This window comes from Chanodichthys erythropterus, chromosome 9 (assembly GCF_024489055.1).
Source record: "Chanodichthys erythropterus isolate Z2021 chromosome 9, ASM2448905v1, whole genome shotgun sequence".
NCBI classification, from domain to species: domain Eukaryota; kingdom Metazoa; phylum Chordata; class Actinopteri; order Cypriniformes; family Xenocyprididae; genus Chanodichthys; species Chanodichthys erythropterus.
The window spans coordinates 21,682,388-21,709,736 of NC_090229.1; the positions used below are offsets into that span (position 1 = coordinate 21,682,388).

The following is a 27,349-nucleotide window of genomic DNA, read 5'->3' on the forward strand; positions in this document are numbered from 1 at the left end:
TTTTATATTTATATATACTACCCAATAATTATATATATATATATACACATTTTTTAAGTGAATGAGCGACACACACACAATATAACCATATCAATGACCAATATAAACAAAATGTTTCCAAATTAAAAGTATTTTTATTGTCACAAGAATAATTATACATTTTAGTAAGAAAATCAAAAATAAATGTGCATATTATAGAAGCCACATATCAGTATGTATAAGCCTATAAGAGTATGATACCATAACCCCCAGTTTCAACTGACAGAGACAGTGACAGTAAGGTACAGATATGGTCAGGATGATTCAAGGCTCTTTTAACCATTGTCAAATCGCTGGAACAAAGAAACTATATAAACATGCCATGAGATGAAATTGTTTAACTTCAATGTCATTTCTCATCCTCTTGGCATTACATTTCACAGAAGAAAAAAAACAAAAAAAAAAAACAAGTTCAAATAAAAGTTTTAAAAATGTTGCATTACCTGCCTTGGAAGGAGCAGATTTACACAGGAATCTACATAAGTTAATACTGCCAAAGCTCCATTTTAGTTATTCAGGTGTGCAAACATTAATTATAAAATTAAAACTTATAAAATTAAAACCAAAACTGTAAAGAGGGATTTTAATTACTAATTATGACTTTTTAAATGCCATACATATTTAAATAGAATATCAATATTGTAGATCAGTGATGTTTAGTTTACATTCTAATTAGCTGTTCTCATATTAATTCAAATGATATCTGATGAGGCTGTTGATCAGTATCATGAAGGATTTCAGGGAATTTTACAGTGGAATGTTGTACTAAAACAAGCCTAGCACAGTACCGGAGTACAAAGTCATTTGGCACAACAACAATGGAATAGCTAAAATTTCTCTCTCTCAAAAAAAAAAGAAAAAAAAAAGACAATGTTGCATGGCTTCTAACAGAATGCAATAGTTGTTTGATTGGTGTCATCAGTCAACTCCTCATTCACCAATCAATAACATATACACTACTATATTAACCCCTTAACACCCAATATTCAAAATACTTTTCAGTTAACCAGTAGGTAACAAAAGAAAAAGAAAGTGTTAATGGCTGGAAAGACTGGGAGACAAATATTTATACACCTATTGTTTGAACTTCCACAGAACTAGTGAACAAACAAGAACATTTACCAGTGACTCAGAACACAGAAACAAGGAACAACATGAAGCATAGCAACTGCCAACAATATTGTCTCCAATGTAGAAAAGAATAAAGGTATTGTGCCTTTATTTATTTGATTGTAATGGAAAAACCTAAGCAATATCTGATACACAGAGAATAGGAGACAAGATTGTAGGCAACAAATATTGAGAAAATAAGAATGTTTCTTTTCACAAGACCCCTTTCCATACAAAACTAAAATTATTTTTAATTTTCATCACATGAAAATATAGATTTGTCTTTATACATAGCATCTCAGTTACTTTTGCCACAGTGTACTGCATGTCACATGACCATTAAACGTTCAATTCATTAGCTTGTGGATGATTCCATAAAAAAATGTTCCCTCATTTTTCAAATGTTGTCACAGTAAACATTTTTTAACTAGATATTTAATAAATAACATTTGACATTTCTATCATTTTGTTGCTGGAACTCATGCACCAGGTCTACAGAACAGCCGTGCCTACGTATTTTATTCTATTAATAAAACACATTTGCTTTCACCCCATCTCACTGTGAATGTTGTGCAAGGCTTCTAATATTCGTCATAATTTGACATATCAAGCAAGCCAGACTTTGATTTAGGCAGTTGACACTTAAAGAGATAGTTCACCCAAAAATCATTTACTCACCATTATGTCATTCCAAACCTGTATGGCATTATGTCTTCTGTGGAACACGAAAGAATATATTTTGAAAAATGTCTCGCCGTTTTTTTTTGTTTTTTTTCATACAATGAAAGTAAATGGGGTCCAATGTTGTTCTAGACTTCACCGCCTTTCACTATATGGACAAAAACAGTTTAAACATTTTTCAAAATATCTTATGTCTTCAGTAGAAGAAAGTTATACTTGTTTAAAACAACATGAGAGTGAGTAAATGGAATTTAGGTGAACTATCCCTTTAAATAAAAGCTGAGGTGGTGGATTTCACTCATCCATCTGGTATCTGACCAACCCCATTAGCATGTTGCTTGTTTAGCACACATGGAAGCACAATACAGGGGTTCAGAGGTTAAACAGTCAGATGACCTTGTCCTGATAACACCTCCATTGACATGAACCACACAATTTGTTAAAACTACTTACTTTTGTAAGAGAGAAGTAAGCCATTTCAAATTTACAGGCATTTCTTATTGTGACTTTATAGATCAATTGTAAAGCATGTGTGTGATACATTTAACACTGGACACCTAAAGGGAACCATGTATGGAAAACAACACCACCGTGACCATGCAAAAACCTATATATAAACACTCAACTAACACCATTATAATCATCACCACACATGCACATACACCCAAACCCACCTCTCCGCCTCTCTCTCTCTCTGCTCAGTACAAATATAGACTATTTTATGATCTTAATGTATCTGCGAACAAGAGTAGAGATCTGATGTACGCTAATGTTTATCCTCTCATGTTTAAATGGTCAGTGAGGAGAGTTTAATTAGTCACGGTACAGTGTAAAGCATTTCTTGCATAACCAGAGAATTATGTTTTGCACTAGTGCAGTTGCCACTGATATGAATACAACAGATAAGATATGTGGCATACTGAGAGTACTAGTCGATTAAAAAAACCTTTAAAACTCCTTAAGCGTTAGAATTAAATCTACTTATGCATCGACAAGAACAAGACGCAAGATGCCGTTAAAGCTAAAACGATGAGGTGAATGGACTACAGTACATATATACTCATGCGACTGAAACAGAACAAATCCAATCCAGTGTAACTGAGATCAGTGTCTGGCTTCACATTCAAAATCAGCCTGAGAGAGAGCGAGAGAAAGAGGCAATGATAAATCTAGACAAGAGATCTGCTCATGAGCGCAAACTACACAGCTGTTCCTCTCTCAGGAAGATGAATCTGCATGGATCTCTGAGCGTTTCACAGCCTTGCATAGTATCTCTGATTGCGGGGGACTCTGATGACAGACAGACAGACAGACACACACACACGTGGATGAGTAAATCGAAGCTGTCGATGCAGCTATTTGAAGGCTGACTTCAACTCTTTGAAAGCGGCTTGTCTTTGTTTCCTCTCCTCCGCCTCACGCTTTTTCTCCTCCTGCTCCTGGCGGATTTCTGCCTCAAAACGGTTTGATTCGTTAATGGCTTGCACCTGTCACAGAGGAAAATATACATTTTAGGTAATCCTAAAATGAATTTCATTATCAGTGGCATTGAATGCAACTAATCTAGGCAGGAAATTAAAGTCATTATTAAAACTGAGCCATCATAGATTAAGATGGATATGAATTAATCTACTGATGGTTAAAGTTTAGGATTTCTCTTCCTAAGGGGTGAAAATAAAAAGTATTAAATGTCACGATTCTTTACTTTTGCCTCAAAGAATGATTTGGCTCCCTTCACTCCCTCAGTTGACACATCAATCTCCGACAAACGTGCCAGGACGTGAAGTCCGCTGTCTTCTGCCAGCTCTCCTGCTGCAGCTTTTCTGAAGATAAGGAGAAACTAGAGGAAAGGATGGAGGTGATTAATGAGGCGAATGTTCACACCAGAAAATAGTAGTTTCCTGTGAAGTACGGTTCTTCATAATGTACATTTTGCTTTGAAATGTTTCATGTTTTGACACACAGGAGCATTTACCTCTCTGAAACTGAGTTTGCCATCCAAGTCTTCGTCTACTTCTTTGATCATGTTCTTCAGGCCCAGGTGAGTCTGAGGTGCTCCGAGTTTCTCCATCATCAACTTCAGCTCCATCAGATCGATGTAGTTATCCTTCTCTGAATCATACCTGCACACACACACACACAAGTAACCAATTTATTGAAGCAGAAATATCAGAATGTTTCTGATATTATAATATCAGAGTGTTTCTGCCCATTTCATCACTGTTGATATTGCTGCAATGACTCCAGTGATCAATAGAGTGCAGTGCTGAAGAATAACTGGCCCCTAGCTTAGCAGGAAAACATCAGCTGTGTCTGAAATCGTCCCCTATACCCTTAAATAGGGCTCTATTTGAGGGGGCGGCCATCTGTAGTGGTGTCCAAAACCATAGTGGACGTTATCGAGTGCACTCATTCAATCCCATAATACACTGCAATAACGAGTGTACAACTGATGTACACTCAACCCATAATGCACTGAGTGTCATGCTGATTGAATTCCCGAATCTCGCCAGAAGATGGCGCCAGCAGCTGAACCAGCCATCCATCCATCCATCCATCCATTTTCCAAACCGCTAGTCCAACGTGGGTACAGTGTAATTATACAGGTATAAATTCCTTTTTAATTTATTATTAAGTTGTTTAAGGTTTATTAATGCTAGTTTCCGTGACAGAGTTCAAGATACATGTTTTCAGTACTACTGGAACTGCCAGTTTGCCAAGTTTCAAATTCTGGCACATTCAGTGTCCGAATTCACCCGCACGTTTTCTTTCACTCCTTCAAGTGGACTATATTAGTGGAGTAATGTAGGGAATAGTGAATGAGAGTACAGAGGGCGATTTCAAATGCAGCTATTGTTAACATTTTAGTAACATCTTTTACTGATGATGCCAACTATTCACAAAGCTTCATCAGTATCTCATAATATCTCAATATAATGGTGGTAAAAAAATAAATAAAAAAAACCCTAAAAAGGTTAAAAAAGCCCAGTTTGCCAAAATGTTTTCATAAAGCAGTAAGAGCTAAGTGACTGTTGTGAAGATCTCAGACATATTTAAATCTATGTAAATGAAAACAAAGTCTGTGAGAGACAGATGTAAAGCCAGACTGTTCAATCAGTTGTACTGTCTTAAGGTCATGTCACATAAAAAAAAATTAAAATTAAAATTAAAATTAAAAATGATCTACACCAATCGTTCAACTTTTTGACATCAAGGCCGCCTTTGTCCAAGACAATATCTCTAAGCGGATATGGACCTCTGGCATGTCTCTGGATGTCCACTTAACACTGTACCTCTTTATTTTCTAGGGGGGGGGGGGTTTGTATTGTTTTTTGTTTTTTGCATTTTCATTAGGATTATAATAATACAATGAAATTGAACTCATTTTAAAACCACTGGAAGTTTTCTGAGGCACCCTAGTGGGCTCCGATCCCTCAGTTGAGAGTCACTGATGTACACTAAGGTACACTGTAAACCCTAACGCTCATAATATGTAATTGGTTCGAGTAGGACAAACTTAAACTGAACAATTAATTCAGTTAAATTAACTGTTATGAGTATTTAGAAATTTCTTTTTCTTGACATATTTGAAGTTAACTGAACTGTTATATAACTGTTATATAATGTTTTTTGTGCAAAATTAATGGATAAGGGAGATTTAGTAGTGATTAATGTTTTGTTATGCTAATTAAAAAGAGTTTCCATTAATGTGGGTTGTTGGAGAGTTACCATCATGGTGACAACTGGCGTATGCGGCTTGGTTTGAGAGCAGGTAAGTTACATGTTTTAAGCTGCTGTACTCATTGAGTAAGTACTATACCATGGTATTGTTAACATGTTAGCAAATTAGCAAGTTGGCATTTTCTGAATTTTCTTATTAGGGTTTACAGTGAAGTAAATAACTCATTTGATTTGCAAGACCTCAAAAAAGTTAATTAACTAAATATTTTATGTTAATTGTTATCAAAATGTATGAGTTAGCTAACTCAGTACTTCAAGATAAGAGCAATTAACATGCATGAGTACTACAAACTCAAAACTTGATAGTTCTACTTACTTAAAATTGGGAACATTATAAAATTTTTTGAGTTAGCCCAACTTATTCGGGTTTACAGTGTATACACCAGGGGCCAGTAGCATAAACATAGCCATGTTAAAAGAACTAGCATGACCAACTTGCAGTTAGTTAGGAGTAATCAGGCGTCTTACATTTTGGTGTCAAATTAGACCAATCTACTGACATTATGAACAGTCTTAAAGAAACAAAACTAATGACTAACTTGTAAGACTAGTCAAACATAATCCTAGGTATTTATTTGACACAGTGGCTAAATTAACTAGAAACAGAGATTCAACTGCTGACGTTTCCATAGAGCACAGCAGTAATGACTTTATGAACTTCTTTACTTGCAAGATTGATAATATTAGAGAGAAAATTATAAACATGCAACCGTCTACAGTTTCTCTTCAGACAGTGCACTGTAGTGTCCCTGAGGTAAAACTAGAATCATTCGCCGCTATAGGAGAGGAAGAATTATCTAAACTTATCAAATCATCAAAATCAACGACATGTATGTTAGACCCAATGCCGACTAAACTACTGAAAGAAATGCTTCCAGAGGTCGTAGGTCCACTTCTTGATATAATTAATTCATCTTTAACACTAGGACACGTGCCAAAAACCTTTAAGCAGGCTATTATCAAACCTCTTATTAAAAAACCTCAACTAGATCCGAGAGATTTAGTAAATTACAGGCCAATCTCGAATCTACCTTTTCTGTCAAAGATACTAGAAAAGGCAGTTTCAACACAACTGTGTTCCTTTTTAGAAAGAAATGGAATCTGTGAGGATTTCCAGTCAGGATTTAGACCATACCATAGTACTGAGACTGCTCTCGTTAGAGTTACAAACGATCTACTCCTATCATCCGATCGTGGCTGTATTTCTCTATTAGTGTTATTAGATCTCAGTGCTGCTTTTGACACTATCGATCATAACATTCTTTTAAAAAGGCTTGAAAACTATATTGGCATTAGTGGAATTGCTTTGGCATGGTTTAAATCATACTTATCTGACCGTTATCAGTCTGTGGTAGTTAATGAAGAGATGTCGTATCGATCACAGGTTAAATATGGGGTACCACAAGGCTCAGTATTAGGACCGTTGCTTTTCACTCTGTACATGCTGCCCTTAGGAGAGATAATTAGGAAGCATGGTGTTAGTTTTCACTGCTACGCTGACGATACTCAGCTCTATATTTCCTCGCGCCCTGACGAAACCTACAAATTCACAAAACTAACAGAATGCATAGCTGACATTAAAAACTGGATGACAAGAAATTTCTTATTATTAAATTCAGAAAAAACTGATTTCCTAATCTTTGGACCAAAAACTTCCTCACGAAAAAACCTTGAATACTCTCTAACACTTGACGGGTGCTCCATTAAACCTTCGTCCTCAGTTAGGAACCTGGGTGTGCTCTTTGATACCAATCTTTCATTTGAAAGTCATGTTTCTAGTATCTGTAAAACCGCCTTCTTCCATCTAAAAAATATATCTAAATTACGACATATGCTCTCAATGACAAATGCGGAACAGTTGGTTCATGCATTCATGACCTCAAGACTAGATTATTGTAACACTCTACTGGGTGGTTGTTCTGCTCGGCTTTTAAACAAACTACAGTTGGTTCAAAATGCGGCAGCTAGAGTTCTTACTAGAACCAGAAAGTATGACCATATTAGCCCAGTTCTGTCAACATTACATTGGCTCCCTATTAAACATCGTATAGATTTTAAAATCTTGCTACTTACTTATAAAGCTCTAAATGGTTTAGCTCCCCAGTACCTAAGTGAGCTCTTAATGCATTATAGTCCTTCACGTTTATTGTGATCTCAGAATTTAGGCCAGTTGATAATACCCAGAATATCAAAATCAACTGAAGGCGGCAGATCATTTTCCTATTTAGCACCTAAACTCTGGAACAATCTTCCTAGCATTGTTCGGGAAGCAGACACACTCTGTCAGTTTAAATCTAGACTAAAAACACATCTCTTTGCTCTTGCATACACATAACACATTATCAATACATTAACATTTTTCAAATCCGTTAAAGGATTGTTACGCTGCAATAATTAGGTCGGCCGGAACCGAGAACATTTCCTATAACACTAGATATACCTGTACATCAGAACAAGAATGGCATCTCCGCTAATATCTGTCTCTCTGCTTATCCTGAGGTTTGCCGGGTGCTGGATCCAGGCCGTATCCAGGGCAGATGGAGAACCTGCGTCTGGACCTGACTACAACGTAGCCCATGATCCCCGTATCCGCTTACATATATTTATATATAATCGATTTTTAATCTCTATAATAAAAATGTACAATTCAGATTTTGATCTCCATATACATTTACATATATATATCTTCCAAGGGGTTTTTTCCCTCCTAGGACTTTTTTTCCCAGTGCTAGCACGCTGGGTTTTTCTCCTAGGGGGTTTTTTCCACCCCTGGAAGTCAGCCGACATTGGCTTAATGTAGCACCATCTTGTATATGTTACATATTACCACGCTTGTTTGTACAGTTTTAACCACTTCCCTTTTTTTCTGTGCTTCTAATATGTAAAGCTGCTTTGAAACAATTACCAATTGTAAAAGCGCTATATAAATAAATTTGACTTGACTTGACTTGACTAGTATTAGCAGTTTATGCAACAGGCCCTAGTACAACCAGTTTTGTTTTCACTTGTGTACAATTAAATATGGCTAAGTAATATACAATACGCTCTGAAACTTACAAGAATCAATTAAAGCTGACCTGCCTGTATCAATATCATCAGTCAGAACAGAAGTGTTCATTAACAGTGAGCCATTTATTATACCTGCTGCTGAGATCATCTTAATGTTCATCTCCTCTGCATTTTTAATAAACAGCTTATGAACTGCTGGTAATTTATTGAGTTAATAGCAATCCAAGACACCAGTGTGTACATCTGGCATCATTAAAATTTTTGAACTTTAAACAAAATCTGCAGACTAAACATAAGCCTGAGTGTTAAAGCATTTCAGTCATTTCTTGTTGATCTTACATCTCTCTCACAAACACACACATACTTCCTGTGGTACAGCAGAGATGTGATGGCTAATGGCTAAAAAAAAAACAAAACAAAAGAGACATTAATATCTGCCTCCTCTTCTTATTTTCTCAATATCTATGAGAAGGTGTGCTGAACTGATCCACAGTTGCGCATTTTCAGGTGTAAAGGTCAGAAAATTGTATGTGGGTGGGTGAGTGGCTATGCAGAAATGTGTTGGCGAGGATGGACTAGTCACTTCCTTTCCAATCACTATGTATGAGACCACTTCCTCCACACGTCCACACACACAAGCAGAAACACACATATTGCCCAAAGATGAGGTTTTATGTTTCCATGGCAACAGGGCCATTTTATTAAAAGTAGAGGCCAATGTATTTTGGATAAGACTCCTATCAACTATTTGAAAAATCGTTTCCCTTTGATTCTCACTTCCTTCTTGTCATTTTGTTCTACATTCTTCACTGAAAGATACATTCGGCTAACCCAATAGTGTCCTAAGATTACTTTACAATGTGTTTTGGACATATATATTTTGGAAAAAAAATAAAAAAAAGTAATACATTAAAATATAATAAGTACTATTTAAACAAAATGAAATATGAGTAAAATTAGAGATTATAAAATAAAACAAAAATTAAATAGGAGATAACATAAAATGAGGCATATTAAAGTAAAATAAGAGATATTAAAATAAAATAATAAAATAAAAATTCTAGACCATTCCTACTGGATTCTATCTCCATCATTAAGGAGTTTATCTCCCTCATTAACTTCCTCCTAGGCAATCCCAGCATGCACCCTGCTCATGAATATGGAGTGTGTCCATCTGGCTCAGAGACATGGCTATTGTATTCCTGTCTACCGACACAAGACACCCTGCTGATGCCAGGTCTCTCTCACACACATAATTAACCCTGTATCACAGAATATCTGACATCTTATCAGTAATTCAGAGGCTAAAAGAGTCCATTCATGTTCAGGGGCGCAAAATCTCTCAAATTAACTCTTCATGCTGTGGCATCTGACACATCGGGCTAACCTTGATCACAGGACTCTGAAAAATGCTGTTTGATGAGGGATTGCTGTTGTGGAGCATCTGAGCCGTTGTGAAGGTCGTGTTTCTCTATGGATGCTGCTATCGTGGGTTTGGTAAGGATTACAGTACAGCAGCAGTTAAACACACTAATGTGATTTCAAGGCAAGCAACACTGAGTTGGTGGTTTATTTTTAAAAGGCAAAATCAGATCACTTGAGAAACCAAGCAACCAGTGGTTTAAAATCAATAATTTACTTTTGCATACGGTTAGTCTGTTTAACAAAAGAAAGGTCAAGCATGCCCAGTGCGATTAAAGGTCAGCTGTAATTTAAATCCACCATGTTTAATTATGCAGTCAAACCTCAATGACTGAAATCACATATGTTTACTTCTGAAAACCTCCTCATGCTCTACAAATGACCCAGATTTGCCAATCTTAGACTTTCAGCATTCGTTTTATTTTGTCATCAGTCAAGCTGAATCATTGAGTTAAGTAGTGTCACTTCCTCTCTCAGTCATGCTCAGCAGGTGTTTTTAGCTTGAACAGGGCAAATTTTATGATCTTTTTGTTCACCCCAACTCTCATTTACAAAGAAACTTACATAGCCTGCCAGGAAACTTACAAATTTACAAAAAATCTCATTGCGAAACCATGTTAATCAATATGGCACATTTCCAGCAGACTTGGTTCCAACACCAACATACATTAACATTCAAAAGATTGGAGTCATTAAGATTTTTTAAAAAGAAATGAATACTTGTATTCAGCAAATATGCATTAAATTGATCATTGGCGACAGTAAAGACATTTTTAATTAAAAAAAAAAAAAAATGCTATTCTTTTAAACTTTCTATTCATCAAAGAATCCTGAAAAAAATGTGTATCACAGTTTCCAGATAATTAATACTGTTTCCATCATTGATAATTATAAGAAAGGAATCAGTTACATAAAAAAAAAAAAAAATGTTAAAATAGAAAACAGTTTTTACAGTTCAGTTTTTACATACATCATCATAATATTACAGTCTTAACTGTATTTTTGATCCAATTAATCTGCCTTGGTGAGCATAAAAGACTTCTTTCAAAAACATTTTTAAAAAATCTTATCGACACCTTTTGAACTTTTGAACAGTAGTCTATATTTCCTATTTGTTTTCTCCATTTACACATTTAAAAATATAACATAAGACTTAAGGCCCTATTTTAACGATCTAAACGCAAAGTGTAAAGCGCACGGCGTAGGTGCACTCAGGGCGTTTCCAAATCCACTTTTGCTATTTTAACGATGGAAAAACTGTCCGTGCGCCGGGGCGCATGTTTGAAATGAGTTGTCCCTATTCTCTTAATGAGTAATGGCCGTAACGTTCAATAAACCAATCAGAGTGTCATCTCCCATTCCCTTTAAGAGCGAGATGCGCGCGCGCCATGGTGGATTGCTATTTACAAGGCGGAATTTGTTGGCGGAAAAGCTGAATGCTTTTCAAGCGAAGAAACCGATCTGCTCGTGCGCGAAGTTAAAGCGGGCTTGCAAATGCAGGCTTTCAAATAGCTCCGCACGATGAATCAGTTTATATATATATGTGTGTGTGTTGGCACGATTGTTCAATTAATTAGCCAATTTCGTTCATCATTATAATTAGTAATAGGCTAAATTGAAAATAGGTAGCCTAATTCTAATACACGCAATGACTATTCATCATTACATTTTTATATTTATGTAACGTTAGCCTACACAATAATATTCTTTTACACTGTAATCCTTTTGTTTTTAATATTTGGCATGTTTGTGTGATGCGCATCCCTGTGTGCAATAAGCAAAGTCAATGCGCACTGTGGACGCGCCCAGAGGCTCAGTTTCTGCCAATGCGTTCTAACAAAAAAAATATTGCGCCATTGACTTTAGACCAGGTTTGAGTTGGTCTATGGCGCAGTTTATTTTCAGCTCCTTAAAATAGCAATGCGCCGGCAATGCGCCTGAACACACCTCTTTTTTAGACCAGCACGCCCATGGGCGCACTAACTGGCACAAATGCATTTACTAATTTAAGGACGTGGCGCTGAACGGGAAAACGCGAACTGCGCCGGACGCAAACTAGCAAACACACTTGCGCTGCGCCTTGCGTCGCATTGCGCCGGGTGTATTATAGGGCCCTAAGTCTTAAGCCTTGAACCAAACCAATAAGCTCTTAGATAACTCACAACATTACAATATTTGATTACAATTGTTTGGGGTTATGAAAGGGTTACAAAAAATTGGAAAACATCTGATCTATGTGTATCTTAGTTGTATCTTAGTTTGTGTAGATTCAAGACTAAGATCAAGTGGTAAAAAAAGAGAATCTGACTCCATCTACTCTAAAATATCTGTGTGGTTTGAGGCGAGTCACAGGTTATTAACAGCTCTAAAGTGCTAAAAACCCAACAAGACAGAAAGCAGTAACAGCTAAGCTGGATGCACAAATCTGGGACACACAAGCCGTTTTCTTACTAAATACAGCTTTTACAATCTATATGGAAATGCAGAGCAGAAGCTGCCCAAGAAGTCGAAATAAAGAAATTTTCCCCTTTTTGTCACCAAGTGCAACTTGAGAAAGATCAACATTTTTGCCCAAATAAGTCTTTAACTGGAACACCTCACGCTACAAATGATTGAGGAAGCAAATGCAATCAGCACTTCCTTATAATAACCATGAGAGAGATGCAGTTAAAGCCATGAGCAGATTCAGACTTCCTTCTGCCTTAGCAAAAAGGTTTGACTCATCTGATTGGCTTTGCTGATAGCTGCATTTGAACCCTTGCTGTTGTTGGAAAGAAATCAATTTTGATGAGTAATTATAAAGAAAGTCAAGAGAAGGAATACGAAAGCTAGCATGTAGCTACATTTGTGCTCTGTGTATCCTCTTTCAGGAACTCTTGAAACACTTCTCCATGCAAGTCTGAACTTGAATGAAAGCTAAGGAATTTTTTTTTCTTGCCCTTTAAAGGGTAAATGTTTAAACATGCAACAATTTTCCTGTGCAGTCTCAGTGGTGGAGGTGAGCACAGGAACTTCAGCTAATGAGGGTTTAGCTGCAGTACTGCTGACTGCTCCTAAAGACAGACACAAATGTGCTGAATGTATCCTGCATACTTGACATGACACATTGTAGGAAAACAAAGATTCAGAAAGCAAGTGAGAGAGAATGAGGAACAGGAAATGCATGAATAGTCTTGTGAGAGCTTCAATCTACTTCAGCACTGACACCAGAAAGACGTAATTGTTGCACTTTCAAATTCCTTTTCAAAATTAATTTACAAAAGGAAATTACATTAGAATTAGTGATGAGCAACTCAAAGATATAACAAGACCGTTCACTCAAATTACAATGAATGGGAGAAAATGCAATATGCAATAAATCTAAATAAGAGAGCCAGTAGGCAATTTTTAAAGTCACTGCATCACTGCAGCTGCCATTAGAAGCTCTGGTTCCCATTAAAACAGATTTGTCACCTGGGACTGCTATTTGAGCATAGGAAACAACATTTATGGGACAGTTCATGCCAGATTTTGTTGTTGATTCAAAATTTATTTAAATGCAAGTTTGACAAGCAGATTTCAGTATTTATCCATTCATGTAGAAAGGCGTTTGTCTTGCATGCCCAAAATGGCTGCCTGGAACCATTGCAAAGATGGCCACAGAATGAAATGAGTTTCCTTAAAAGGGACTTTGACAACATATAAGTGACTCTTTGCTAAGCTTTGCTAACATTTGGTTACTGTTGCACACTCTCAGAATATCCCAAAGGAATAAACTTCTCATTTAATGAGAAAGGAACACGTTTGTGTCACAGCTCTGTGTTTTGCTTACAATGAAGCCGGCCTTTGAGAAGATGGCGTGGTAATGGAAGTTAAGTTAAATATGTCAGGCAGTATTCATGGTACTAATTTAGCTACCAAACTCCACACAAACACGTGGATATGCAAGACTGAGAAGAACACAGAAAAAGTGAACTGAGCGTTGGGTTCGCATTTAAACGGTTAAAAACAAACAGTTGGGAAATAAGTCGCATGTGTAACAGCATATTACAGGGGTCGGCAATTAAGTTTGGCATCGGGTCAAAAAAATAATTTGCCACTAGATGGTGGGCCAGAACATAGTCAAAGGATAATTTAAGAAATTAATTAAAAAAATGCAGCTAAAATTGCATGTGAAAGACAGTTACAGTGTCTTTTGTAACTGGTATTGAGCTTTTACTCTGTGTTATATCCTGTAGTAGGACACACATTAACAAAAAGCAACATTTGTGTGGCGGTGTTCGGGTTTTACACTGGATAAATTAATAAAGCAGAGTAGTGACACGTAACCTGGCAAGTATCTTTATTCACCAACTTGCAACACAGACCGCCTTGCTAAAACACAGCTATGTGGGAGATTCGGAATGGATAAAAATAACTCAAAAAATAAAAGGACTTGAATAAGCCCATTAATGGCATGTTTCAGTCATGCCCTTAATGAACTATATTATATTTCCTCTTTTCATATTGTGAAAAATAAATGTGTATCATTTTAATTTGCTTGATACACAATGGAGTCTAAATTATTGTAATAACCTCATGCACTAAACTGCAATTTTTTTTTATTGCTTGCGTGCTGGAGGTACGCTATTACGTCGTGTGCAGAGTGATGTTAACATTTTAGCGGACACGAGCGGCGCAACGCGGCGCTACAAAAGACAATAGAACCCATTATAATGATATTGTCTACACTGGATGCTGTCACGCGATAACACATTCCCAACAGTGAACGGATTCCCCGTTTTATTTCTGACGTAGTCCAAGTGCTTTGCAACAGTCGTTTTGTCGCGTTCAGTGTAGACAGCTTTTAGCTGTTGCGGCGTGGCGCGGCAGGTGTAGACACGTTGATTATGTTAGACGGCACCACGAGACGAAGATCTATTTCAGAACCAGCCGCTATTAAAAAATTTGGCTGCGGGCCAGATATTATTGCTGACGTGCCAGTTTTGGCCCGCGGGCCACCTATTGCTGACCACTAGCATATTGGAACTGTGCATTCGGTCTTAAAGTGACAGAAGCCTAATATTTCCTGCTGTCTGTGTCATTAATGTTAATCAAAAGACAAAGAGAAATTCACTCTCTGCTCTTTAGATTTAGTAGGATTACTCTATATTTAATTTATACAGTGAAGACCATGCATTGTTTTACATTTGATTACTTTCTGTTGATAAAGACAGTTCGGTTTTGATTATTTATTTCACAAGAATGCTGTATTTGTCACTTCTAAGAGAGGGAATGGAATATGGTGCACATTGCTTGCCAATAAATAAAGAGTTGTCAATTCATGATACTTTCTCATCCCTTAATTTTTTGTACACTAAAACTCTGAAAGCTTGTGGTAGGACTGAATACAGCTGAGGTTAAATGGGGCTGAGTTCAGAAGTGAAAAACATTTTAGTGAAACTGTCGATGCTAACGCCGGTGTACTAAAATACCACTATTAAAATTCATGCAGACTGTTACTAAAACCAACCAATGGAGCTAAATGGATTGTGCATTGTGGACTTTGAAAGCAACTGTTTGTCAGAATCTGAGGCATGTAACAGGATTTGGGATTAAGCAATTGCAAAAAATTTATTATAATGCAGCATGATGCTAGCCTAAATACTCATGCCTGTCTGAACAGTCACGCTTTAATGCATGCCTATAGCTACTGCTGATTTAATTGCGAAAATGTCTGATTAAATTTGAGTGGAATGATGACTTGGAGCGAAAAGGAGACAGCGGTATTCCAGACTGCAGCTCAAGGTGGTCTGAAGGACAGTAGTGTGGCAGCATAGCATTTTCTTATATCAGAACATCATGGACAAAACTTCATACTGCACTATGACGCACAAGGAGTGACCAACCAACTCTGTTCCCTCCTCCCTCCCTTTCCTATTTCTCTTCCTGCCAATCTCCTTAATCCCAGGTTGCTAAGCAACAGCTGGGAGAAGTCATGGGAAAACCCTCACAAACACACAATCAATTCTGAGCACATTCTTTATGATGGCCCAGCGTAACAGGCGTGATCAATCAGGACCACACACACCCAAAAAGTGTGATGGAGCATTTTACATCCACTACACATCTGTGCAGCGTGTGTGTGATGACATCATTCACGCTCGATTTGATTTCTGGAGATGGGATGGGATGTGGGAATTGTCCAGAGAGAGAGAGAGACACAACAGGAAGCCTCAACATAAGAAACAGAATGAAATCAAGGTCAATTACATTAACAGATCTTTAGAGAATTTAAACTTCCCCATATTATCAGGTACAAAACTTGATATGCAAATCTGAAACTAAACCTACACAAAATCATTTCTAAATGACTAACCTATAAAAGGGAAGATACAAACACTTCTGAAAAGTGATCAGCTAGTCTGTGTTCTTATTCGAGACTTGTTTGGCAAAGGATAGTCGAAACCACAGCAAATGTTTCCCTCTTTTTCTTGATTTATAAAAATGCATTACTCAAAAAACACAAAGATCAGTGTTAGAGAATAAATTTCTGCTTTCAAAGGCGCTCTGTTTTTTTTCTACAAAAGAATCTGACGGCTTCCTGTTCATATTTCTCCAGAACATGACCTTCCCACCACCATCCGACCCACTTAAATCAGTTTTCCCCCATGAATTAGCCGAGATCAATAGCATTCAAGGCTCTTTACACACTTGTGATTCTTACACTAATGGTTGCTTTGAAACTCCTACAATCAAGAATATTGACAGCAAATTGTTTCAGATCATTTTCTGCTTCTCCACTTGAACCTGAGCCTGTAAAATTCAGTTATAAGATGAAGAGGAACCAGGCTTTTCAATCCTGACATTCAATCCAACTTGCAGCGGATATGAAGAAGACATGCTAAATGCATGAAGGTTTACATAACTGTCAAGATGGATCCATCATTATCCACCCACTCCACTGATGACTATTAACAAAAAGATGAAGCATTCTCAAAAAGACATGAGTCACTCACTGCAGTGCAGTACTGGTTAACATTGTGATTCTCAACCAGGGGGCCTCAGCAAACAGAATGAATAAAAAGTGTTATTTAAATATAAAAGTATTTTTTAATTTTATATATAACAAAATAATCATTTTAACTGTAATCTAAATTAAATTGCTAAAAAAACTGAAACCATGTTTCTTTTTATTTATTGCTATTGTTTTTATTCAAGAACATGCAGTTCTGAAATAGACATAACTCGTGGAATCACAAAATGTTAATAGGGCTGTCAAAAAAAAATTAACGCGGTAATTTCGATTAATTAATTTGAGAAAAAAATAACACGTAAAAAAAAAAAAAAAACACAGATTAATCCATTCTGTATTGACCTTTGAACCTGGAGCCATTCTAGCCACCATTCGTAAAATAAAGAAGGGAGACGACTGCTGCGCTGACGGACAGAACGAGCAGAGCTCCTCCCTTGTGCGCGCGAGCTCTCTTCAAAGTAAGCACCGTCTTTGCACTCTCTCTACCTCACTCATAATAATCTAAATCAACTGACACAATGCTGAAAGCTAGTGAATGTTTCACGAGGCGCATTCAGAGAATATTTTTCCTGAATAACCGTTGGGTGAGTACTAGTGCTCAAAAGAACATCACCTCTCTGAGAGGCGCCCTGCACGTGCAGCTGACACAAACCATACTTTCAGTAAACAAAAAGAAAATCCTATCCAGTGGTGAAGTATTTTCTAAGTTGAAAAATCTTTTGCGATGTCCTAATAACAGTCGCGATTCGCACGCAACGTGTCAACGTCCACTAATGTCCAATTCGTGACCTAATGACTCATTTGAAAAGATTCATTTTAATGAATCATGACGACAACTGATCTGTGTGAGTGTGCTTACCCCATTTAGCAAGAGTGGTTAATAAAATTACCCTTAATAATTCACAATATTTTCAGGTTATTTAAATGACAATGTGTAGTAAATTAGGCCTATCTATAAAATCAGTTAGTTCAGACTGGAGTGAGGTGAAACCAGAACAAAGCAAGTTGTTGTTAGCTAGGTGCATTCAATTGGATATGGTAGAAAATTATATTATTAGTTAATATAACTTCTAAATGCTACTTTTTAATACTTTTCAGGTTCAGCAAAAAAAAGCATATTCTCTTACAAAGCTATAAAATCACTTTTTTTTTTTTTTTTTTTGCAAAGAGGGCAAGAAAGAATTACAGTGAGAGTGACGGGTACTTTATTGCCAGTATCGGGCTCGCAGATCACGTGGGTAGGGCACTTTTTACTGTTTGTGTGGATGACCATGTCTGTCACCACCGAAGACCATTTTTGACCTAGGAAAAACCCTGCATTGATTCATTTGGACTTAAATATTTATTACTTTCACAGCAAAAAATATGTATGCAATTAATTTAGATTAATTAATCACAGAGTATGTAATTAATTACGATAACATTTTTAATCGATTGACAGCCCTAATATAAAATGTTCATATTAACAAAATGTTAATATAAATGTTGATATTAAATTAAGTAACCACGTTAATTAATTTAATAAATCAATATAGCATTTTGAAAACAAGCTAAGAAAGAGAGAGAGATTCACAGATTAACACACATACAGGCTTATCACACTACAGGGTAATTCTTAACCCTGGGTAAAGGTAATCCTGGGTTATCTTGGTCCATGTTTCACACTTTATCCTGGGTTAACATTCTTATTTGTCTATTTATCTTATACACAACAAACATGTAACCCGTTTTAAAAACTGCTAATCCATCTATGTAAAGTCACTATGTAGATCTGCTCTGGTTGTCACAGTAAAACAACAAAATAAAGGTTCACTTCATCACTCCAGTCAACACATTTGCTGTTGCCGATTTACATTTTTAACTATTTCCCAAAAATTAGGGATGCCCTAGTCTCAGCCTCAGACATCACAGACTGTTGGCTGAATGTCTGCTGCACAAGGCACACAAAATGAGCGAGCGGCCATTTAAAGTGGCTAATGTTAAGCTACGACTTGCGTGATGTTTGAGATCGATGAATGATAGGCGAACATTTGGATTTCCTGCCCGACATAACTACCACATGGACCAGCTGTTTTAATGATCTGTCACAGAATGGAGTGACTTTGCCAAAAAAAAAATTCTGTGACTAATCGACCAATTCATATTTGGTTGACTAAAGTTAGGTTGACTATTAGGGGAAAGCCTTAACTAAAAGCATGAATGTTTCAGCTCATGAATATTTAATGAGGAATGCACTGATGCAGTTTTTGCATGACTGTATGCAGTCCCATAATACAGCAATTCACTGCATTCTCCACCACTGTAGCGGATGATCATAAGCAGCACTAACCTTGATCTGCTGGGATTATAGACCAGGTGACTAACCATTAGTCCTTAAGCAGAATCCTTCACGGATCAGCCAATGGCCACACAATCCCAGAGATTATTTATAGTGAACGGAGAGTGCAAAACATGAACAAGAACTAGAAAAACTAGTGAACTTCCTGAAGGAGTGCTGAGGTTACATATGGCCTTTCTGGAAACATAACATCTTATGCACTTCCTACTGCCCAAATGAGTCATTATGAGCATGTGATGACTGTGTGTGAATGCCAAATATTGGTTTGCGTCTAAATAAAACACACCTACACAATCATTGGCAGCTTCTGAAGAAAAGACGCCCCTTGTTCTTTTGGGGTCTGTCTTTTATACTACATATTGCTGTTAAAGTTTGCTTTTAAAAGGAAAGCAAATCTAAGCAAACCAACAGGGAACCGAATTAAACGTTTCAGAGACTCCAATTCAAGACTTGTGTATGGTTTGAATGATCACTTCCTATCCATCTCAAATATATTGGAGTGACCAAGTGCAAATATCCCCTTTAATATTTTATTTGCTGAGACAGCATGCATTGATTGGCTTCCTTTTCTCTCTTAACTTCGTCTTATCCTCTTAGGTCACTGTGTCAGTTCGATTTGGCAGCATGCAGGAGCTTTTGTGGATAAATTCCTTGGCTGTATTTACTTTTAATGCATTTACATCATATTAGAAGCACAAAAACATCCTGCTATCCAAACTGAACTGCACTAAGGGGCTTTTTAAACATGCAGGATATTCACAGATGCGGAAATGGGTAATTTAGAGAATAAACATGATTCTGTACTTTGCGGAGAGAAAGGCATAACCATTTAAGGACTTGGCAAATATATGAGCTCTAGAGAGAAGTGTTCATTGCATTCTGCTATAATACATTATACATTTACTACAGTGAATTTATGATGGCCACCAATGAGAAACAAGCAATATTTTTCCTAATGACAACTCACTCCTACAACTCTGTGCCCAGCAGATGTTATGGCTAACGTCTAAACATTCCTAAATGTTCCGATGTTATCTTTCAAGGAAATATGGCCTGGAGAAAAGTGTACAAGGAAACAAAGGGCAGGCAGAAAGAGGAAGAGCGCAGAGTTTTATTCTGCTGCCTTCATTACTGGAGGCGACTCCGCAGGACTAAAGCTCCTCGCTCATATGTAGGCACAGCATGGGGCCTGCACACATAATCTCTCAGCCAATTAGGGCACCCTGCAATTCACATTATCAGAGACAGTATTACCAATGAGCGGGGGGATAAGAGGGGATGGAGTTCATCTGCTAAGATAGTATCTAAGATAGCTGTCCCTTAAAAGATCTCAAAACGGCATACAGAATTGGGATGGATTTCCGTTTACTGATAAAATCAATCGTTTTAAATGCTACAAGAAAAATTTCAGCATTACAACATATACATTATAATCAACAGCATGAAAAATAAATATTCATATTGAGTTTTGTGTTAATTTATAAGAGTTTTTAAAGATTAGATGTTGGTAAATGTAATCAAAATAAAAAAGGGGGAAATGAGCATGTACATTAAATATTCAATATTAGTCAATGGGGGTGTGCATTGATGTCACGCCCCCTCAGCTGGTAAGTGGCAAAACACTGGAGCTAGAAAGGGGAAACTGCAAAAAGGGGAGCAAAATGAACCATTATCTGCTTAAATTGAAGGACTCAACAGTGATCCTTACAATTTAACGCAGAACAAGTGATCCATGAACACAGACATGTGGCCAGGAATCGGGTTTCCTGGCATTTATAAGTACCTGATTTTTATGTCAGGAAAATACATAAAGCAAGGCCTGTGAATGCTTGACAACACTATAAAAACAATAGACAGATCTACATCTGGATGATCACTTATATCATTGTTATATATCATCATATCCCCCATATTTGGCCTTTGCCAAATCACGTGCGGTTTAATCGCGATGAATCGTGCAGCCCTAATATCAACTAAATAAAAAATAAGTTACCTTGGACCACAGAACCATAAGTCATAAGTCGCACAGGTATATTTGTAGCAATATCCAACAATACACTGTATGGGTTAAAATTATTGATTTTTCTTTTATTCCAAAAATCATTAGGATATTATTAAGCAAAGATGATGTTCCATGATATTTTGTAAATTTCCTACTGTAAATATATCAAAAATTCACTTTTGTGAGTGGATATGCATTGCTAAGGACTTCATTTGGACAACTTTAAAGGCAATTTTCTCAATATTTTGATTTTTTTTGCACCCTCAGATTCCATATTTTCAAATAGTTGTATGTCGGCCAAATATTGTCCTACACTAACAAACATCAATGGAAATTTATTTATTCAGCTTTCAGATGATGTATCTCAAGTTCCAAAAATTGACCATTATGACTGGTTTTGTGGTCCAGGGTCATATAGGCCATTTACCAATATGGTACAATGGTATTAAATAATTAAAAAAGGGGAAAATGAGCATGAACAATTAATTATCCAATATTAGCCAATATATATTTAATACCACCTAATGCTGAAAACAAAAATAAACAAAAAAAAGCCAATAACCAAAATGGTACTGATATATTGTGCATTCCTAGTAAATATATAAATTTTAGCTAGATGTGAATTTGATTTCCGCATCAAATGTAAACAAAAAATGTTTCTTGGTGAGGTAAAACTACACAGAAACTTCAAGACATGTTCTGACATGAATTAATTCCTCGTGAATTGGCCTCAATGCTAAACGTGCATCTGCACAAAAATCAATATTACTGTGACTGCAGGCTAAGACGGGGTTATGTTCTTCTATGAACTTTGTAGATGTTTCCACCTAAAAGAGCAGCAACCACAGAGGTTTCATGTTTAATTCCTTGTACCTTTAAACAAAGCAGGTGCACAGGACTGTTTCTACAAGTATTGCAGTGTATGAATGTACTTGGCTAACCGTGAACAATACATGCATGTGTATCAATTACCACAGATATGTAAAACATCTGGGCTAGGGTCTTTTTATTCTGATAAAAATAGAAAATATGCAAATCACTACTTATAATAACCATTCCATGAAAGGTAAATGACCAACGTAAAGTTTTAACCGTTTCACATTAAGATTCCCTACAAAACCACCCAGAAAATATGGGTTTGAATGCTGGTCCTGAACCAAATGTTTTGAATCCCTCTGAAAAGTGGCCTGAGGGCAAGGCAAACCCTGCATTCCTCTTATCAGCTGGACTCTGGCCAGTCTGAGGCTGTTACGCAGTTTTCTATCTCTCTCCCGGTGTTTTTTTCTGCCTCCCTCTGCACAAAAGCAGTTAGAAAGTAACATTCACTGCAAATGAAGCTTTTGGGTGTTTATTGGGTACTGAATGTGCCTACAGTGATGCAAAGCTAAGAATAGATCTAGAAGATCATAGTTATGAGATCAATCAATCAATCAATCAATGAGTTCTTATGACAGCACAACTTCTTACGGGCACATAAAAAGAGTTTCCAACCTGCCTCCTCACCGCCCATGTCTCATCCATGTTTCGTTATCTATATTCAGGGCTTCAGGCAACAACACAAACATCCATTATATAGCTGGAAAGTAATAAATCAATTGAAGAGGTGCACAATCCTCTGTAGCCGTAAACAAGTATAGAGCTAAACGACATGGAGAAGCAACTATGTTGACTTACATACCCCTTATCACAAAGATTCTTAAAAGAGAATAGACCATGAAAATCAAGCTAATGTTTAACCTGTGAAGTAACCAGAGGCTTTGTTTCATCTGTGACAAAGAGAGCCATGCACACTTCACACTCTCCTAAAGACGAAACCACCTCACCTGTCTCATTCAGCCCATATAAAGCCAAGGGCTACACCATCAAAGAGACCCAATTAAACTAGTGCTGTATCTCACCCTGGGCGAGGTCTTGCGGTATTTGGCTGCACAGGGAACTCATTTACAGGCACAATAGAAAAGGTGATACTCTGAAACAATGGTCTACATACAATTATTTAGCAGAAGAAAACGTTCCAGCAAGCCTTTATCTACATTTGAAACGCCCATGTGGTTATCTAGAGGTAACGAAACTTGTTTCAATACACTGGTATGATATCTATTTTGCAACTAGATTAAACAGATGAACAGTCAGATAATTAATTGTTCTCTAATGCAGATTAGTCACAGTTAATTATTCAAAGGGATGGTTCAACTAGAAACTACATTTTGGTCATTTACTCACCCTTAATTTGTTCCAAACCTGTATGATTTTCTTTCTTCTGCAAGGCACAAAAGATTATATTTTTAAAATGTTTCAGCTGTTTTTGTCCATGGGGTCCAATGCTGACTTTCATTGAATGGACAAATAAAGAAATAAATACTGAGACATTATTCAAAATATCTTCTATTGTGTTCTATAGAGGAAAGTCATACAGGTTTGGAACGACATAAGGGTGAGTAAATAATATTCATTTTTGGCTGAAGTATCCATTTAATTCTACAAGAATCAATGTGCTTATTGTTAAATAAGACTGAAATATAAAAATAAAGCTATATTGAAATATTTGAAAACAATTTAAAAATAAAAGCGCATAAATTTAATAAACCTTAAACTCAAATTAAAACAAAAAATATAAAATGTAAAGCTAATTCAGAATGTTAATAAATACTATAATAGTATATAAATAATACAAAAAAAATTTGTGAAAAATATCACTATCTGATAAATGAAATACTGTGACATTACGAAAAATGCTACACAGGCCAACTCATCTAGATGCAAAGGGCTCCTCACACAGATTTGGGAGGCCTGTTTTGGCTAATTTACAACAATGGTGGCTTTGTTTGATAGCAGAAATGGGGAGAGGAACCCGTAACTTCCTCAGTGCGCTAGTTTCTCAATCAGCCCCCTTTCCCACATCTCTGAGGCCTGTGTGAAACCGACCCTGCAGTCACGGCTTCGGACTGACCACTCCACCACAGAGAGCACAGGGTACACATTCCTGGAGAGACTCTCACGAAGATTCGGCTTCCCGTAGTTGCCTCCAGTTCCCAGCATTCAGCTCTGAGGAGTTTCTTTTGTTTCCGTCAGTGAAATTAGCCTGACATGAAAGGCCCTGCCAACTCTGCATGCAGCGGACAGCATTTACAAAAAGCTCTGAGAATAGTTTCAAGTCAAAACATGGAGGAAAAGCTTAAACTGCTTTCGTTCATCAACTGTAAAGGAAGAGAGCGGTCTCACTAAGAAACCGGCCAAGGTGGTAACAGAATTGTGTCATACTGTGAAGTCTAGACTGCACGGCATGTCTTTTGGTTAGAGACACAATGAAACCTAACCATGACCTAAGGGACTTTCTCAACCCATGGTTCAAAGTCCTACATGTGTGGAATACATGATACAAACTTGGGTGGGGCTGAGGTTATGCTCCTTTCTTAGATGTGTGAAAGAGTTTCAGCCAAAACAATTGCTGCAGAATGGAGAGTGACAAAAGTATCATCGATTAAAAAACTAGACAGCTTTTTCCTGTTTAAACATTCAGTTTAGATTTAATAGGACAGAAATACAAGTATAATACCTTATTAAAAACATACCTAATAAATAATGTTGATATATGAACTTCCATTTTAAAATAATTTTAAACTAAACCAAGAGATGAATTGTCCCAATGTTTCTTTTAGGACACTGTGGTTAAGGGGTGGACAAATAGATAGATAGATAGATAGATAGATAGATAGATAGATAGATAGATAGATAGATAGATAGATAGATAGATAGATAGATAGATAGATAGATAGATAGATAGATAGATAGATAGATAGAGTCTCTGGGGGTTGAGATAACACGCACATGTCTAACATCTGCTGCAGAAGCGCTGCGGATGACAGCTGGTACGAGGAACTTACTGTTTGAACATCTTCTCCATGTCTTTGATCTGCTTCCTCGAGAACTCCTTGAACTCGGTGTAGGGGTTGAACACCTTCATGCTGGGCTGATGGTGTTCACCGACGCCCTCGTTCAGCTCCCCGCGCCGCTGCAGTTTGGCTCCCAGCTCTGAATCCGCGCTGGCCGTGGCCGGTTTGTCGTGAGCTCCGTTCTCGTGAGACCCGTCCAAGGCCATCGGGTCGTGCGCGCCTTCTTCGATCTGCAGCCGACGGTTCAGCTTCGATGACAGCTCGTCCGTTGCCATTTCGTCTTATTCTGAAATCTAAATACTATCTACGGGGAAAATACAGTGGGAAAACACGCAGAATGCTGCAAAGCGCGCAGTCCATATAAAGGTTCAGTGGGTTAAATCCAGATTCAGGTAAGCACTTGGTTAAAACGTTTTAAAATGCAAATCATCCGACTTATAACTGTGTGAGAAGGGATTCGCGGCTGTAAAACCCACTGATTCAAATAGACAGCGCTCGTGCGTATGATGACGCCTCTGTGACCGCTGACGGTGAAATAAGCTCGTGCGCGTATGCTGTAAGATGGACACAAAACCGCTTCACTACGCCACGCCTCTTAAAGAGACGCACCGGACACAAAAGACCACTTATATGAAACAACACCTTAGCTATGATACATTTTGATATTTTACACAACAGTGTAATTTCACCACATGTGTAGGCCTATGTAGTTTCAGGTTGTTATTATTATAGTTATTTGGGAGATGATGTAATTTATGTCATTAATGTATTCATGACGGTATACATGAGCGAACCAAAATAAATAAATAATAATAAAACAAATAAATCAATAAATAAAAAAACATGAGCGAACCAACTCCTTTTGTAGACTAATCCATAAGATAGATATTCAGCTGTAAAGTCCCCCTGAAATCAAAATGGAAGTTTTTTAGCTTTTAGTATGAATATGTTAACCTTAAGGTTATGAATAAGCTGGTGTGTTCCAAAACAACAACAGAATTTGCATTTAGGAGATAAGCATTCAAAACTTAGAGTTTCTCACTTCCGCTAAAATAGATCACGGATTTTCATGACATCACTTCGCACTTCAGCTTCTCATCAAATCTTCGGTCCAATCAAATGCTCTCTGGAATCTGAAGTCCCGCCCCTCCTACGCTCTTACGCTGCATTCACACGGGGCGTCAGCATCAACGGCGTGTCTGAAGCTTGTGTTGACGCCACCGTTATAGTGATAACAGCCAATCACATTACTTTCCGGTGTTGCACGAATGCAATTGGCTAGTGACTGCTCTAGAGTGTTTGTATAAGGTGATCTGATTGGATGACGCCTGCGTTGGCGCTTGAAAAGTTGAGAAATCTTCAACTTCTGCTGCTTGCAACGCGAGTGAAGTGGCGCGACGGAACCCACAATTCAGTTCGGCAACGCAAGACGTCACCCATTCAAAGAAAATGAGAAGCGTTAACGCCGACGTGTGAATGCAGCGTTACAGACGCTGAAGCTGCGGTTGAAATCGGTCATTTGCTCACACATTTACTAGTTTCTACATGGTGAATGGCACATGGTGCACTATATAGAGAATAGGGAATGATTCAGACAGTGTAAATATGCTTTCCTTTGACACGTATGAAGTCTTTCGTGTTAGTGTCACATTTACGCTGCATTAACGCTTCTCATTTACTTTGAATAGGTGACGTCATGCATTGCCGAAATGAATTGTGGGTTCCGTCGCGTTGCTTCACTAGTGTTGCAAGCGGCAGAAGTTGAAGATTTCTCAACTTTTCAAGCGCCAACGCAGGCGTCATCCAGATCGCCCTATGCAACCCTAGAGCAGTCGCTAGCCAATTGCGTTCATGCAATACTGAAAAGTAATGTGATTGGCTGTTATCACTATAACGGTCGCGTCAACACAAGCTTCAGACACGCCCTCCGTCAAGTGTTAACGCTGACGCCCCGTGTGAATGCAGCGTAACCTGTCTGCTCTGGCCTAGAGACACGAGTGCACAGAGTGGATCATATGCACGAGTTGGCACAGACCACAAAAGGTATCGGACCCATTTGAATTCTGTATATTAAAGCAATATAAAGGACATTATGAGGAGAAACGGTTAGTGATTAGAAG

At 37.4% G+C, this 27,349-nt stretch overlaps 1 protein-coding gene across 1 annotated transcript; it reads right to left on the reverse strand.

Annotated features, from left to right (window-relative positions):
* Positions 1-142: 142 nt before the first annotated feature.
* On the reverse strand, positions 143-25,755 carry efhd2 (EF-hand domain family, member D2). The gene is made up of 4 exons (XM_067395036.1): positions 25,221-25,755; positions 3,806-3,953; positions 3,536-3,670; positions 143-3,317 (listed from the first exon to the last, which is right to left on the reverse strand). Exons 1-4 carry the CDS (start codon positions 25,502-25,504, stop codon positions 3,186-3,188), a joined length of 699 nt encoding a protein of 232 aa, XP_067251137.1. The 5' UTR covers positions 25,505-25,755; the 3' UTR covers positions 143-3,185.
* Positions 25,756-27,349: the final 1,594 nt, after the last annotated feature.